The sequence below is a fragment of the Mustelus asterias genome, chromosome 6 (assembly GCF_964213995.1).
Source record: "Mustelus asterias chromosome 6, sMusAst1.hap1.1, whole genome shotgun sequence".
NCBI classification, from domain to species: Eukaryota; Metazoa; Chordata; class Chondrichthyes; order Carcharhiniformes; family Triakidae; genus Mustelus; species Mustelus asterias.
The window spans coordinates 80,812,885-80,828,314 of NC_135806.1; the positions used below are offsets into that span (position 1 = coordinate 80,812,885).

At 39.0% G+C, this 15,430-nt stretch overlaps 1 protein-coding gene across 7 annotated transcripts in view; it reads right to left on the reverse strand.

The window, feature by feature from the left end:
* The window catches only part of dmxl1 (Dmx like 1), a 185,849-nt gene that overhangs the window by 47,871 nt on the left and 122,548 nt on the right, over positions 1-15,430 (reverse strand). For 3 of the 7 annotated variants that reach the window (XM_078214619.1, XM_078214615.1, XM_078214613.1), the window contains 4 exons: positions 7,939-8,040; positions 6,832-7,013; positions 5,098-5,225; positions 1,793-1,878 (listed from right to left, as the gene is read on the reverse strand). In XM_078214619.1, the coding sequence (XP_078070745.1) occupies positions 1,793-1,878; positions 5,098-5,225; positions 6,832-7,013; positions 7,939-8,040 (498 nt within the window). The remainder of the gene's footprint in view (positions 1-1,792; positions 1,879-5,097; positions 5,226-6,831; positions 7,014-7,938; positions 8,041-15,430) is intronic. The other 4 variants (XM_078214617.1, XM_078214616.1, XM_078214614.1 and 1 more) reach the window with 3 other exon arrangements.

Here is a 15,430-nt window from a genome sequence, read left to right on the forward strand (position 1 = left end):
AAATGACTCAACAATGAAAGGCTCCGGCCAATTCCCAGTCTGAGGCTGCACCTGCGTCAGGACGGTTTCCTGACAGTCTGCAGGAGCTCAGCCCCTGCCGTGGGCAGCAGGTTGAATCGAGATGGCGGGGGGAGGAGTGGGGCAAATGGATGGAACCCAAGTAGGGGTAGAGGGACTTGGATTGAGCTGGGGGCCACGCTCCCTCTCCCCTCCTCCTCCTCGCCCCCACCCAGCACAGCAGGCTACTCACACTCCACCATTTTATCACTGGCTGGCAGCATCCCCTCCCAACCCTCTGCTCCTGCTCCCATATCTCAGGCCTCACATACCTTAAATATGAATATCCTGATTACAGTCTTGAAGGGATCACACAAATTCTGTCCATAGTACAAGGTTACATTCAGCATATAATTAGACGAAGTGCATTAAAGATTAACATATATCATAAAAACTTGAAAATCTGTTTTTTAAAGTACTTTGTAAAAATGCTATTTTATGTATAGGTTTCACCCAAGCTCTCCATATTCTTTGGTGACGGAAAATTCAGAGGAGCCCCTCACCATACACACACACACAAACCTCTCTCCAATGTCCGTGTCGCCACTCACTCAGAAGCCCCTCTTCCAAGGCTGAGCAATTCAGCGGGTAAAAATATAAAAGAGATACTTCAACAGGAGGATGCTGGCAGGATGGTTGACCAGGGGTTTGGGGGAGATGTGCTGCCAGGACTGCACAACCCGTGTGCACAGACACCAAAGATGCGCAGGCAGCTGTAAGAGGAGGCTATTAGAGGAGGCTCTAAGCAGCTTCCTTGTCACTGCCCAGAGAATTCCAGGACAAATAACATCCCAGGAAGCCCACGCACAGAATGAGGAACAGGAAGGCAAATTCAGGGACAATTCTGGTAATCCGAGACGGTTGGTCACCATGCCTCTTCTCAACCTCCCCCATCCCTCCAAATCGCTGCCTCACAGACCCGGCTTGGGTCACTGTCCGCGTGGAGTTTGCACGTTCTCCCAGTGTCTGTGTGGGTTTCCTCCCACAGTCTGGAAGATATGCTGGTTAGGTGAATTGGCCACGCTAAATTCTCCCTCAGTGTACCCGAACAGGCGCCAAAGTGTGGCGACTAGGGGATTTTCACAATAACTTCATTGCAGTGTTGCTGTAAGCCTACTTGTGACACTAATAAATAAACTTTTAAACTTAAATTTTAAAAACTTTAAAAATCCACCCAGCAGCTTTTCCCCAACCTCCTCCTCCCACCATTTTCTCAGCAGCCATCTACACAAATCCACGCATTCAGCGGCCTCTCATATCTCTTTTCTCCCCTACACTCACTTAGCACCCTTTTACCCCCATGCCCCCACCCACCTGCCTATCAAACCCCACCAAGACTTGGACTCTGCTGATTCAGCTTCCCCTTTCCCACCTGACTGAGCCCTGTTGCTCCACCGAGTGGCCAGCAGCAGAGCATGCCCTTCCCGTAGGATAGTGGTTGCTCCCAGACTCATTATTGGCCAAGAATTTCCATAATTTTAGACTCCTCACGATTCTGGGTGGCAGACAAGGGAAGGTGGAGGTCAGAAAAAAAATCTACATGGGTGTAATTCCCCATTATCCAAATGTCTGACATTTCTCGTTGCTGTAGATTATAATCTTGCAAAATATGTATTCATATTGTGAAGATAAATTAAGAATTCATCATCTCACAACACAAGTTATTGTGTTGCGCAGAGAACACATATGTAGATAAAATTACATTATGAAACAAAGAGAGAAGGTAATTAGCTACCTGAAAGGTCCAACCCTGCCATTGGGTAAAAGTTCTTCAAATTATGAAGCACCAGTTGCACCATAGCATATCGCATCAGTGACCAGCTAAATAATACCAAAAAAAATTACAAAATATTTCATTCAATTTGCAACAGCTTTTTTTTCTTAATTAAGGTATGACAAACTGTGACACTGTTCATCGATTGATAAAATTGGAGGAATTTAACTTTGGGCCTTGTTTTCTTTTTCCTAGCTGCAAATGCCATCAAAATATTTTAAGTAAAACTGGCATCAATCTGAATTCAGAATTCTACATATATTGCTGTGCAACTTAATTTTTTCCACACACGTCATTATTTTATGTCGTATTTTTAGTGAAACTTTGTGCTCTGCGAGCAATTTCGGTTCCAATAAACAGAACACTTGTGTTACTCAGTGCCAGCATCAAGCACTCTTAGTTCACATAAAGCTATTGAGTAAGACCCCTCTATTCTATCACTCCAATACACCTCAACTTGAAACTCAAAGCATTCTACTAAACTAGCCTGGCTACACAATCATGATGGCAGCTTCAGATTGGGGCTGACAATTTATTACCAGATAATAGGCATTTCTGTATTGTGAACCCAATTTCAGCAGGAATAAATTGCCTCAAATCAGTAGGGAGTTATCAGAACAGATTAGCATCACCTATTTGGATAGGATTAGTAGTTACTTTTTTTCCATCAAGTGAAAGGGCAGATTGTGCTTGTTGGAGGCAAGTCATCACATCCCCGGTCGTTCTTCAGGGAAGTATTTTCAGTCAAACCATTTTCATTAGGAATGGGGTGGTTCACCGATGATCACAACGTCTCCGATAATAAAGCAGTCTAAGTTAAGCTTCAGCAAGATCAAATCAAGAAAATGTTTTGTACCCAAGTTCAACTGTCAACCACAATCTGCCCTTTCACTTGATAACAGTAAATCCTAATCCTATCCAAACAGGTGATGCTAATGTGTCCTCCTGATAAATCCCTAGTGATTTGAGTCAATTTATATTCCACAAAATGAGCTTATTAATAAAATGGAAACATATGGGGTTAAAGGGTAATTTTTTGGAATGTGAGGCCAGCATTTGTTGCACATCCCTAAATGACCCTGATGTGGTGTGCCACTTCTTGAACAGCTGCAGTCTATCAGGTGCAGGTACATCCACAGTGCTGTTAGGAAGGGAATTCCAGGATATTGACCCAGTGATAGTAAAGGAATGATGGAACAGCAATATTGTTCCAAGTCAGAATGGTTTGAGATTTGCAGGTGGTAATGTCCCTGGTGCTTGATGCCTTTGTTCTTTAGAGGGTAGAGGTTATATATTTGGAAGGTGCTGTCGAAGAAGCTTTGGTGAGTTGGTACAGTTCATCTTATATAGGGCACACACTGTATGGTGGTGGTTGAGAGAATGAATGTTTAAGGTCATGATTGGGATGTCAATCAAATAGGCTGTTCTGTCCTGGATGATGTTATCCTGATGAGCTGCACTCATCCAGGCAAATTAAGAATTTCCATAACACAGCTGACTTATACCTTTTGATGGTGGACAGGCTTTGTGGAGAAGGGAAATTAGTTACTCATCGCTGAATTTCTAGTCTCTGACCTGCTCTTGTAACCACCTCATTTATATGGCTGGTCCAGTTAAGTTCCTGATCAATGGCAACCACCCAGATATTGATGGTGGAGGATTCAGCAATGGTACAGCATTGCATGTCAAGGGTGATGGTTTGATTCACTCTTTTTGGAAATTATCACTGCCTGATCTTTGTTTGGCACAAATACTCCTCCCCACTAATAAGTCTCAGCCTGCATGCTGTTCAGGGCTTGTTACACAGGGATACAGTGAATGGTTGCTTTCAAACCTGAGAGAAGTAAGCAGAGGTTCCTCTCCAAGTCATTCACCATCCTGACTTGAAAATATATTATCGTTCCTTCACTGTCGTTGAGTCAACATCTTGGAATTCCTTTTCCAACAGCACTGCAGGTGTACCTACACCTCAGGGGCTGCAGTGGTTCAAGAAGGCAGTTCACCACCACCTTCTTAAGGGCAACTAGGGATGGGCAAAAAATCTTAGCCTAGCCAGCACCACCCACAATCTGTAAATGAATGAGTTCCCATGGGGAATCAGTAATAGGATCATTGCTTTTCTTGTTATATATAAATGATGGGCACTTTTGAATACAGGTCATAATACCAATATGTTGATGATAATATGAAACTCATATGTCACAAATAATGAGGCCAATTATAACAGACTTCGGGAAGGCATCGATAGTCTGGTGAAATGGGCAGGTCATACACTGTAGGTCACTGAGATCAGGGGTGATGGGAGAAAGGAACTTGCTGAGAGTTAGGACACAGGTGCAAAGATTTGGATGGTTTCAAGTTACAGAGGATAGCACATGGGAAACCAGCCAAGTCTGCATTGGGATAGTAAAGACAAGAATACAGAAACAAGGAAGTTGATGCTGAGCCTTTAAAAACTGGGTAGGCTGCAGCTGGAGCACTGTGCTCAATTCTGGGCACCACACATTAGGAAGGATGTCAAGGCCTTGGACAGAAGATATTTTACTAGAACAGTACCAATGATTTTAGTTATGTGAAGAAGATGGGATTTGTTTTTCTTCGTAACAGATGTTCAAAACCAGAAATAGTTTTGACAGAGTACAGAAAGAGCATTTGTTTCTGTGGCGGAAGGATTGATAATGACAAGGTGACTGGCAAAAGAACCTGAAACAGCATGAACAAAAACATTTTATTTTAACCACAGAAAGCTATTGATGATCTGAAATGCATTGCCTGTAAGAGTGGTAAGCAAATTCAATACTAACATTCAAATGAAAATGGGGTAAATACCTAAAGGGAAAAAGAATAAAAGACTACGGAGAAAGAACAGGAGTATGTGATTAATTGGATAGCTCTACGAAAGAGTCGACATGGACATTATCAGTGAGGTTGACCGTGGTGTCAAATCCTTTCCTCCAAAGCATTGTTTCACAAAGTTAAATGGAATTTCTGGTAAATATATCACAAAATAGCTGAAGAGAGTAACAGCGCACAATAAAAATCGTGAGCATTCTTGGCCTAACACTACATGTCCTAATTTTCAACTGTGTATCTCCCCATTTTGGTTCTAACAAATGTGTGACCTGTAAAAGAAGAATGGGAAGGACAAGGAACCGAAGGATTAACTAAAAGGATGGCATGGCATGATGGTGGTGGTGGGGTAGGGGTGAAAATTAAGATATCAAAGTCATTGTTATCAAGTTAAAACAAACCATGCTCTCTCCTACCTGAATGAGTTTGGATTTGAATGTTCCTGAAGCTGTACGTCTGAAGCAAAAGCATCTTCCTCATCATCACTGCCCTGGCTCTCTTCTGAATCATATTCAATTTTATTCTGTGCTGGGGGAAGGAAGGGCTGGGGAAAGCAACATATCCAATTTATAACAGCTGATTAAAATTTTGATTCTAGATCCAAATTAAATGTCCTGCAATGTTGAGTGATTTATGGCCTTAATATTTCATAGTTTTCAGCATGCATTCTTTTCCCACTAACTGTATAACTAATTTATTTTATGACGTTTTCTTCTTATTGATGAATTGAATGAGATGATTAGTAGGAACAAAACACACAACATTAAAGATGCTGGAGATTTGAAAGAAAAACAGAAAGTTCACACACTCTATGACTATAACAGGATTCTCAGTTAAGAAAGGGGAATCTGGAAACATTGGTTTCCTGAACGAAATGTCGGATTTATTTTCCTGTGGCTACCAGGTATGAAAAATAGAGCACATGGGTGAAGTGTGGAGTCGGAGGAGATGGTCATCAGGGGAAGGAGGAGATACACCAGTCAGGATGGGGTTTACTATATCGCTTGTTGAGCCTGGATGAAATGCTCGTGTTCCTACTAATCTACAAGCGGTGCCGTAAGGGCACTTAACTCAAAATAATTTTATTCACCTCCATCCACCTGCAGTGTTTCCTGAGGCCAGAAAAACTCAGCTGACCATGGTTAAAATAGAATCTTTAAAATAACGCACACAGCCTCATTAAAATATTCAACCTGCCTCTTGAGATTATTTACTGTCCACGCCTCAACCTGCGCCTCTGTTAAAATCGAAAGTGGGAAGGAGGTTGGGTTCCTGTTTCAGACTTAACTTTTTTTATTTAAGGCAGATAATAGCTATGCTGGAAATTACATCTATCATTGTCTTGTTCGTCATTATAAGCAAAGATACCACAGGTGAATAAATCTCCCTTGCTTTAAAATTTAGTGTCCATGTCCAGTTGACCATTGGGGCCTTGGCATGCATCAACTTGGTAAAAAGATAATTCGATCAGTTTGAAAATGAAATCTGCACATACAGCTGTGTCTTCCAAGCTGTCTATTATAATTTCAGCCTTGAGTATTACAAAGAATGAATACCTGTATCAAAAAGCAAATTTACAAAAAAAGTGTAGATTCCAAAGAGTGGTTTGTAGATACGTCCAAATTATTTTAGCTAGAACTAACAACAACATAACAAAAATATAGATGCTAATATCAATAATGTGCAATTGCAATTTTTAAATGTTAATTTCACCATTATTTTGGTGTTCACCTGGTGGGTTTAGAAGGATGAGTTTGTATATGTATTAACGTAGCATATCAATGTTAATACAAATCCATATTCCAATGTTGTATTTATTTATTAGTGTCATACGTAGGCTTGAATTAACACCGCAATGAAGTTATCATGAAAATCCTCTAGTCGCCACACTCCGGTGCCTGTTCAGGTACACTGAGGGTGAATTTAGCATGGCCAATGCACCTAACCAGTATGCCTTTCAGATTGTGGGAGGAAACCGGAGTACCCGGAGGAAACCCACGCAGACACGAGGAGAATGTGCACACTCCGCACAGACAGTGACCCAAGCCAGGAATTGAACCCAGGTCCATGGCGCTGTGAGGCAGCAGTGCTAACCACTGTGCCCCCAATTCACAATATATAGAGATTAATTAACATGCAAAAAAAAATACCTTTGCTATAAAGTAATCCCAGATACTAAGTTCAGGAGGGATGAACTTCTCCTTATAGACTGAAATCTCTTCGTCAACAACTGGAGGAGGACTGTGTGAGGATGCTCTGGATTCTCTGCTCATAGATTTTGATGTTTTGCGTTTGAAACGGCTGTGATGCCTATCAGAGGGAGGAGTAACTGCTGTAAAGGAAGTACAGAAGGAGTTATATGCAATGCCCTCCATTTGTTGGGGGAAACTAGATCTAATAACCATAGGAAGGCAATTTCAACTTTTTTGCACTGAAAAGTCAAACTGCGAGAGACTAATGAATAGCACAACTATAATATCAATAAGGAAAAATAAAAATGAATGTCAGTGTACTTTCTCTTGTATTCTGAATGCACACAAGCCTAAATAAAAATACACAAGGTACTGAACATACAAATTCACACTAAGGCTACTATGTAACTTAAGTAAATTTCTTTAATATGCATGTGTTCAGAAGAGGCAAGAAAGAAAATTTCATATAATGCCCATTCTGGAGTATAGCTATGCAAATACATAAATACAAAAACTGAAATTTAAGAAATAGAAGTGACAACTGCTTTAACAGAAAATTTTGAATTTCCTGCCAAAAGTCAGTCAGGGAATAGGAAATGAATCAGTTTTTTTTTTAAGATATAGATCTGAATGAGTTTTCAAAATTTAACTATAATATTCAAGTAATTTTCTTATATAAAAAGTATCGCACAAAAATGGCACCGTCTAAACTTTAGTAATACGATAACAGCACATGCAAAAATCTTGTGCATAGATAGCTTGTCCATGCACTTCACCATGCACATTTTGCATTTCCACAGGTAACCATCTGGCAGCTCAAACAAACCAACATTGACAAGGTTAATAGTTACGCATTAAGAACATTTAGGAATCAGAAACATTTTACACTGTTTCAACATGACAATTTTGCATTGATTTGTTTGCACTCAAAACAGTTTCAAGCTTCAAGTGATTAGTTCAAAATAAGTCAACTCCTTCACAATAGCCACGTCTACTATTTGCTTTGTGATGGTTAACCAGAATAGCGACATTACAAAATGCTAGGCAGTCCAAGTAATTACTCACCAACCTCACCAGTAACCTTAACTATTTCAGGCTCAGGTATACTGAAATGGTAGGGATCAACCTGCAGTTCTGGGTCAGACAACTCTCCTATTGTTTCTATTTCTTCAGTGGAAAAATAATGAAAAGGATGTGGGAGGAAAATAAAGTGAAGAGAAAAAAAAGTAAAATGAAGATTTCCCTGCTTAGAAACACAAATCTCTTTGTGAAGGCAGATACAATATTTAAGAAATAAAGTAATCCAAATCATAATATATTCCGAGTTTCAAATACTGATTAGCATCATATCACAGTACATTGGAATGCTATTTACAGCATTTTTCCCTGAAATCAAATTCGAACACAACCTGATCACTGTATCTGGCAGCTAGAATGTGTACTGCTTATTAGAGCTACCAGTAAGTATTGAGTTTTGTGGGAGGAACGGGGGTGGGGGGAGAGCCAAGTTCTGTAGTGAATTGATCAAATCATCTTTGACGGTTTTTGTTTGCATTAACAGCTAAGTATATTCACATGGGAAAATTTCTGGCCAAAGTATGAAGGTGAAGTACTATAAGGACTATCTGTCCTGCATGGTTGCCCCAAAAATTCATTATCTTGCATATTGGAGAACTTAAGTTCTCAACATGAGGAAGGGAATAACTTGGCCAATTTAGAGCTTGATCTCCTTTCACAATCACAAATCATGTAGCACAAACGTGCTAAAAACTTTATTCTATTGAATACAAATTAATCTTCACCTACTCCCAAATGCATAAGTACGCTTTTTTTCTACTTTCCACAGAAGCTATTCCCCAAAGGTTTCGTCATAACTGTCCACTGTTGGGAATATTTAGTTCAGAATTTATATTTCTTGGAATATCTGCAATCCTGGCAGGAAGGGTAGTCCATAGAATTGTTTTTGTTTTGGGAGCTGGGGCTAAATTAGTTGAAAAGCATTGGCAAACCCGGAAGGGTTGTAAAATCCATTTCTTTCATCCGATCGAAGGAGGAATTTAAAATCAGGTCGACTTAACTTAAAGGTCTGCTTGTGAGGCATGTCATCATGATGGGAGGGTCTTAGTGCTCAATTTATCTGTACGTCTGATGAGAGTTTTACTTGCAGCTTGGCCTGGTATTTGCAGTTTGCAGCCCATTGACAGAAGTTGCCAAAGTAAATGACAGTTAGTCAGGCCTGCACTATAATAAAAGCTAAAGCTAACCATCATTTTTCACATGGACTGTGCATGAAGCTTAATATCAGTTTGGATTTCAGGAGGGAAAAGAAGCTGGAAGATTTTCTAGATTGAAGCCAATGGAAAAATCTACAGAGGCCCTCACAGTCTTGTGGCAAAAGAAAACAAACAGCAGTTTACCTAAGTTTTGAGAAGGCAACCAGAACAAGAGTCTGAGGCATCCACAGCTAGTCAAGAGGTAGTAAATGAAAGTCTTCCCTTTGACAACAGCTGGAACTGAGGAGGATTAAAGTACTTTCCAGATGACTGTGGCATACTTATGGGTGGTCCCTATAGAACTAAATAACTTTAAGACTGATGTGTCTTACAAGTATAAAATAATTCTTAGGGGACATAATAAGTAAAACTGATAAGCATAACCTGTGTTGTTAGAAACCAGGCTGTTATTAGTGCTTGTTTGTTCAAATCTTTTTGAAACAGTAAGGTTTGTTTCTGCTTAAAAACATGAAATCTTGTGGCATAGTTCTAAACAAAGTGTTTGGATTTTTCTTTAAATGTTGATGGTCCCTAACAAAATAATTGAATGTCATGTTAGAAGTGCATTCATATTCACTATGAAATGAGTTGAGACTATCCCAAACTCATCATACTTGTAACACTCGTTTTAAAAGGAGACTTATCTCATTAGTCTCAGTTGGATTTGAACCTAGTATAAGGTCGAAACACAGTATTTAATGCACAGTTACATCAAGGGTCACCACACCACAGGTGAAGGGCAAGGTTGAGAAGGTGGGCCTGCATAAATAACCCCGGCTGGTGCAGGAATTGAACCCGCACTGTTGGTGTAACTCTGCATCACAAACAAGCCATCCAGCCAACTGAGCTAACCAACCTCCCAGTATCTTAAAAACATAAACATTAAATGGCTGTACCAATTCATGGTTTGATTTCTGATTTCAAATGACATCTGGTTTGAAGGATAGTTCAAATATTTACTTGTATCACAAAATATATTAATGACGCTGAATAACCTTTAATAATTCTAGATAACCAGCTTCTTCTAAAAAAAGACACACACAACAATTTGAAGTTTCAAATGAAATCAAGGTTTTGCTAAGAGTATATGATTAGACCCTTTGGAAGTCTATCTACAAAAAACAACATAAAACAGAGATATTCTAATATTCCTTAAAGGATAAAAACATCTAAACAAGAAAACAGATACAGCCACATCCTGAATGGATAAAATGCTACTGTAACCTAATTTCAAATATTGCAAAGTATTGAAAAGAAATGCAGAGACTGCAATATCTATCTTTCCCCAAGAAACTAAATTAAAAATGTGTCTTGCATTCACTGACTTCAAATAATTTGCCTCAAACTAAGTGAAAATTATTCAAATATACCATTCTCGTCACAACTTGTGAAATGATAACTTTTAAAGTTAAGGTTTGATGCACAACTGTAAAAAATTAAGTTTGTCATCTGAACTTTCAGAAATCTAAGCAAGTCAAAGACAATACAATATGCATCATTAAATCAATTTTCATAGAATTTAATAGATGTGTTGGCTGAAGAGTATGCTAGGAATAAGAAAAAGAGAAATGTGCTTTCATCTAATAGTTTGCTCTTAATAACAAAACTTAATAAAATCTTCTGGTTCTTAACCTGGATGCCAATAGATATTAAAATATCAACTGAAGAATTATCCAATTATTTACATTAAAAAAACTGAGGAGAGATAAACGTATCAAAGCAAAAGGACTAGCATAGTCCTACTGATTTGTCTCAAAAGAAAATATTGGGCACAACTGGAATGAGATGTAAAGGCATCCCCTTACACAATACTTCATGATACATGGCAAGCTCCTCTTCCACTATCACGGCATCGCAGAGAAAATACTTAGCAAAGCATTCATGCATTTACACTAGACAAGCTTATTGCAGGAAAAAAGTTTTGCTGTTTGTCAAACTATAATGAAAAATATTCCTTTCCTGAGTAAGCACTTTAAAAAAAAGTATTAGATTTGCAAACCATGGCTTTAACACATAGGCTGGGATTTTACGACCTCGCTCGGGCAAGGCTCATAAAGTCCCGCCCGAGGCCATTCTGCGAGCCTCACCTGCCCTGATTCTGGGATGGGTGTGCCGACAAAATTTCGGCCATAGGATCTGATATTGACAGAGTCTTGTGTGCAATTTATTAGTCATCTTAATTAAAAATCAAGTAGTAATCTTTTCAGGTGCAGCGAAAAAGATTGTACAAGATTGAACACTAACCACAACCTATAGTACCCTTTTAAAAAATTAAATAGTTGCTCACACAATAAGAGTTTGGTTGAATCAATTGGGTAATCAGTAGGAATGCCTCTCCTTTCAAAAAATCTTCATTTTTGCTTTACAAGCTACTTTTCATACATTCTATAAATCTTTTCCATCAACTTGCAATTTAGTTTAAAAGGACAAAAAGCTTAACTTCAAACGAAGGAAGATACCTTACAAACAAAAATATGGGAAATATTTCTCTCAGAATAATGTAAGTCTAGCATCTATAATGGGAAGTGCTGTAGACCTGCAGGCTACAATTTGTACCACATGACTTGGCTTAATTGATAATTTGTGTGTAACTGATCTGCTCTGTATGGTAAATATCATGGCAATGGCACAGGAGTAGAAAGTAAAGGGTTGGAAGTTCAAATCCCATTTTAGTAAATTCTGAAGAAATTTTAATTAAATTCATAACTGCTGAACAAAACCATATCCCATGGATCCACTTGATTAATTCTGATTTGACTGAAAATTTGACAAGTATAAAAAATTCAAATTGAACATTTTAGATCTATATACACATTATGTTGGTGCATAGGTCACTTAAGTGGATCCCATAGATGTCACCATTTCCAGAAGATTTTTAACTGCCATTTGTTCTCTATTACATCATCACCATGAAACCCTGAAAATATTCTATTTCATGGCGATGATATAATTGAGTAAGAGACTAATCTTCACCAAGGGAGAGAGTAGGGCCTCTTAAGGATCAACAAGGTAATCTATGTGCAGATCCACAAGAGATGGGAGAGATCCTAAATGAATACTTCTCATCAGTATTTACTGTTGAGAAAAGCATAGATGTTAGGGAACTTGGGGAATTAAATATTGATGTCGTGAGGAGTGTACATATCACAGAGAAGGAGCTGCTGGAAGTCTGAAAGCGCATTAAGGTAGATAAATCTGCAGGACCTGATGACTATATCCCAGGATGATGTGGGAGGCTAGGGAGGAAATTGCGGGTCCCCTAGCTGAGATATGTGAATCATCGATAGTCACGGGTGAGGTGCCTGAAGATTGGAGAGTGGCAAATGTCGTGCCTTTGTTTAAAAAGGGCTGCAGGGAAAAGCCTGGGAACTACAGGCCAGTTAGCCTCACATCTGTGGTGGGTAAATTGTTGGAAAGTATTTTGAGAGACAGGATCTATAGGCATTTAGAGATGCAAGGACTGATTAGAGATAGCATGGCTTTGTGAGTGGAAAATCATGTCTCACAAATTTGATTGAGTTTTTTGAAGGGGTAACCAAGAAGGTAGATGAGGGCAGTGCAGTTGATGTTGTCTACATGGACTTTAGCAAGGCCTTTGACAAGGTGCCGCATGGTAGGTTGTTGCATGAAGTTAAATCTCACGGGATCCAGGGTGAGGTATCTAAATGGATACAAAATTGGCTTCTTGACAGAAGCCAGAGGGTGGTTGTAGAGAGTTGTTTTTCAAACTGGAGGCCTGTGACCAGCGGTGTGCCTCAGGGATCAGTGCTGGGCCCACTGTTATTTGTCATTTATATTAATGATTTGGATGAGAATATAGGGGGCATGGTTAGTCAGTTTGCAGATGACACCAAGATTGGTGGCATGATGGACAGCGAGGAAGGTTATCTCCAATTGCAGCGGGATCTTGATCAATTGGGCCAGTGGGCTGATGAATGGCAGATGGAGTTTAATTTAGACAAATGTGAGGTAATGCATTTTGGTAGATTGAACCAGGGCAGGACATACTCAGTTAATGGTAGCGCATTGGGGAGAGTTACAGAACAAAGAGATCTAGGGGCACATGTTCATAGCTCCTTGAAAGTGGAGTCACAGGTGGACAGAGTGGTGAAGAAGGCATTCGGCATGCTTGGTTTCATTGGTCAGAACATTGAATACAGAAGTTGGGACGTCTTGTTGAAGTTGTACAAGACATTGGTAAGGCCACACTTGGAATACTGTGAGCAATTCTGGTCACCCTATTATAGAAAGGATATTATTAAACTAGAAAGAGTGCAGAAAAGATTTACTAGGATGCTACCGGGACTTGATGGATTGAGTTATAAGGAGAGGCAGAATAGACTGGGATTTTTTTCTCTGGAGTGTAGGAGGCTGAGGGGTGACCTTATAGAGGTCTATAAAATAATGAGGAGCATAGACAAGGTAGATAGTCAATATCTTTTCCCAAAGGTAGGGGAGTCTAAAACTGGAGGTCATAGGTTTATGGTGAGAGGAGAGATACAAAAGCGTCCAGAGGGGCAATTTTTTCACACAGAGGTTGGTGAGTGTCTGGAACAAGCTGCCAGAGGTAGTAGTAGAGGCGGGTACAATTTTATCTTTTAAAAAGCATTTAGATAGTTACATGGGTACAATGGGTATAGAGGGATATGGGCCAAATGCAGGCAATTGGGATTAGTTTAGGGGTTTTAAAAAAAAAGGGCAGCATGGACAAGTTGGGCCGAAGGGCCTGTTTCCATGCTGTAAACTCTATGACTCTATGACCATCTTCATTTAAAGTATATTATAATAACAATTTATTAATTTCAGTTTTAAAATTCAGAACTGTTCATTGCAACAGAAGTTTTAAGTGTAAATGTTGAAAACCATAAAATGGTACAGAGGTGAAATTCTGCCAAAATGTTCAGCAGGTTCAGTAGACAAAAATGGTGTCATCAGTCTGGTTGCTCTATAAGTTTAAAGATCCTGACTCAAAAGTATCAGTTTTGATATTTTAAACATTTGCTTAGGCATAGGTTCAACATTACAATCAATGGTTTGCTTCTAATTAGAAATCCAAGTAGTCTTCACAAGTATAGACTAAAGGAATAGCATCGTAAAAGCAGTTACTAAACAAAAGTATGATTACAGTATTCACTTGTTTGTAATTGCTTGCTATGCAAAACTATATAAAATATTCTGGTCCTATTTGTCTTGCCTGCTGCACTTGCAGAACACGCAGGATTGAAGATTGCAAGAGCTTTTGAAAACCCCACGCAATCCACGGAGTACATTACTATCTGCTGTTGGCTATGCTCAGGTAACCACCTTCCTGTCAAAATAGACAAATATCAATCTGCTGCTGAAAAAAGACGAAGCCAATATGTAAATGATTGTGAACAGTGGATACTGAACAATTATCATGCATTGCTTATTTCTATGAACATTACTACTTGTAGGTGCTGAGTTACTGCAAATCAAGAGATAAGTGACAACACGCGTAGTAACACAACTTTCAAAAAACCTAAAGACGAGAGAATTAGAGTAAACATTTGCATGCTAAAAACAAAACTTATTATTTTAGTTTGGAGATAATGCAAGTGTTATACAGAATCAGAGATCAAGGTTGAAATATCTTCACCTAAATAGTCTACTTTTCATTGTATGTGCAGAATTGTAAATTCTTTCTGCTGGAAGTACTGTGCAACAAGCTGTACAAATACTTCAGTGGCTTGCTAAGTCATTTCAAAGGGCTTATTTAAGAATCAATTACATTGCTGTGGATCTGGAGTTACATGTAGGTCAGACCAGGTAAGGACAGCAGATTTTCCTCCCTGAAGGACATTAATGAACCTGATGAGTTTTTATTTAATGACAATCATTTCATGGTCATTAGACTTTTAATTCCAGATTTTTATTGAATTCAAATTTCACAATCTGCCATGCTTGGATTCAAACCCAGGTCCCCAGGGTATTACCCATGGTCTCTGGATTACTAGTCCAATGACAATACCACTATGCCACCACTTCCACTTGAGAAAATAGCAGTTAATGCTTTCATTTGCTAAACAAAAAGTTGATTGGGGGGGAAGAAATAAGGCAATAACTTACATAAGGGTTTGGGAAATATGATGCTCAAAGGAGTCTACAGCCACTAACTTTCTTGAAATTCTTAAATGTGCATTCTTACAGGCTTACATTTTACAAGAGTGCTTCCTTAGTTTTGTGCTATCAGTGCAAGTACTAGCCATTATGATGCTTGATGAGTGATGAGATTAATAAAAGGATTAGCTCTTGCAATACAAAAC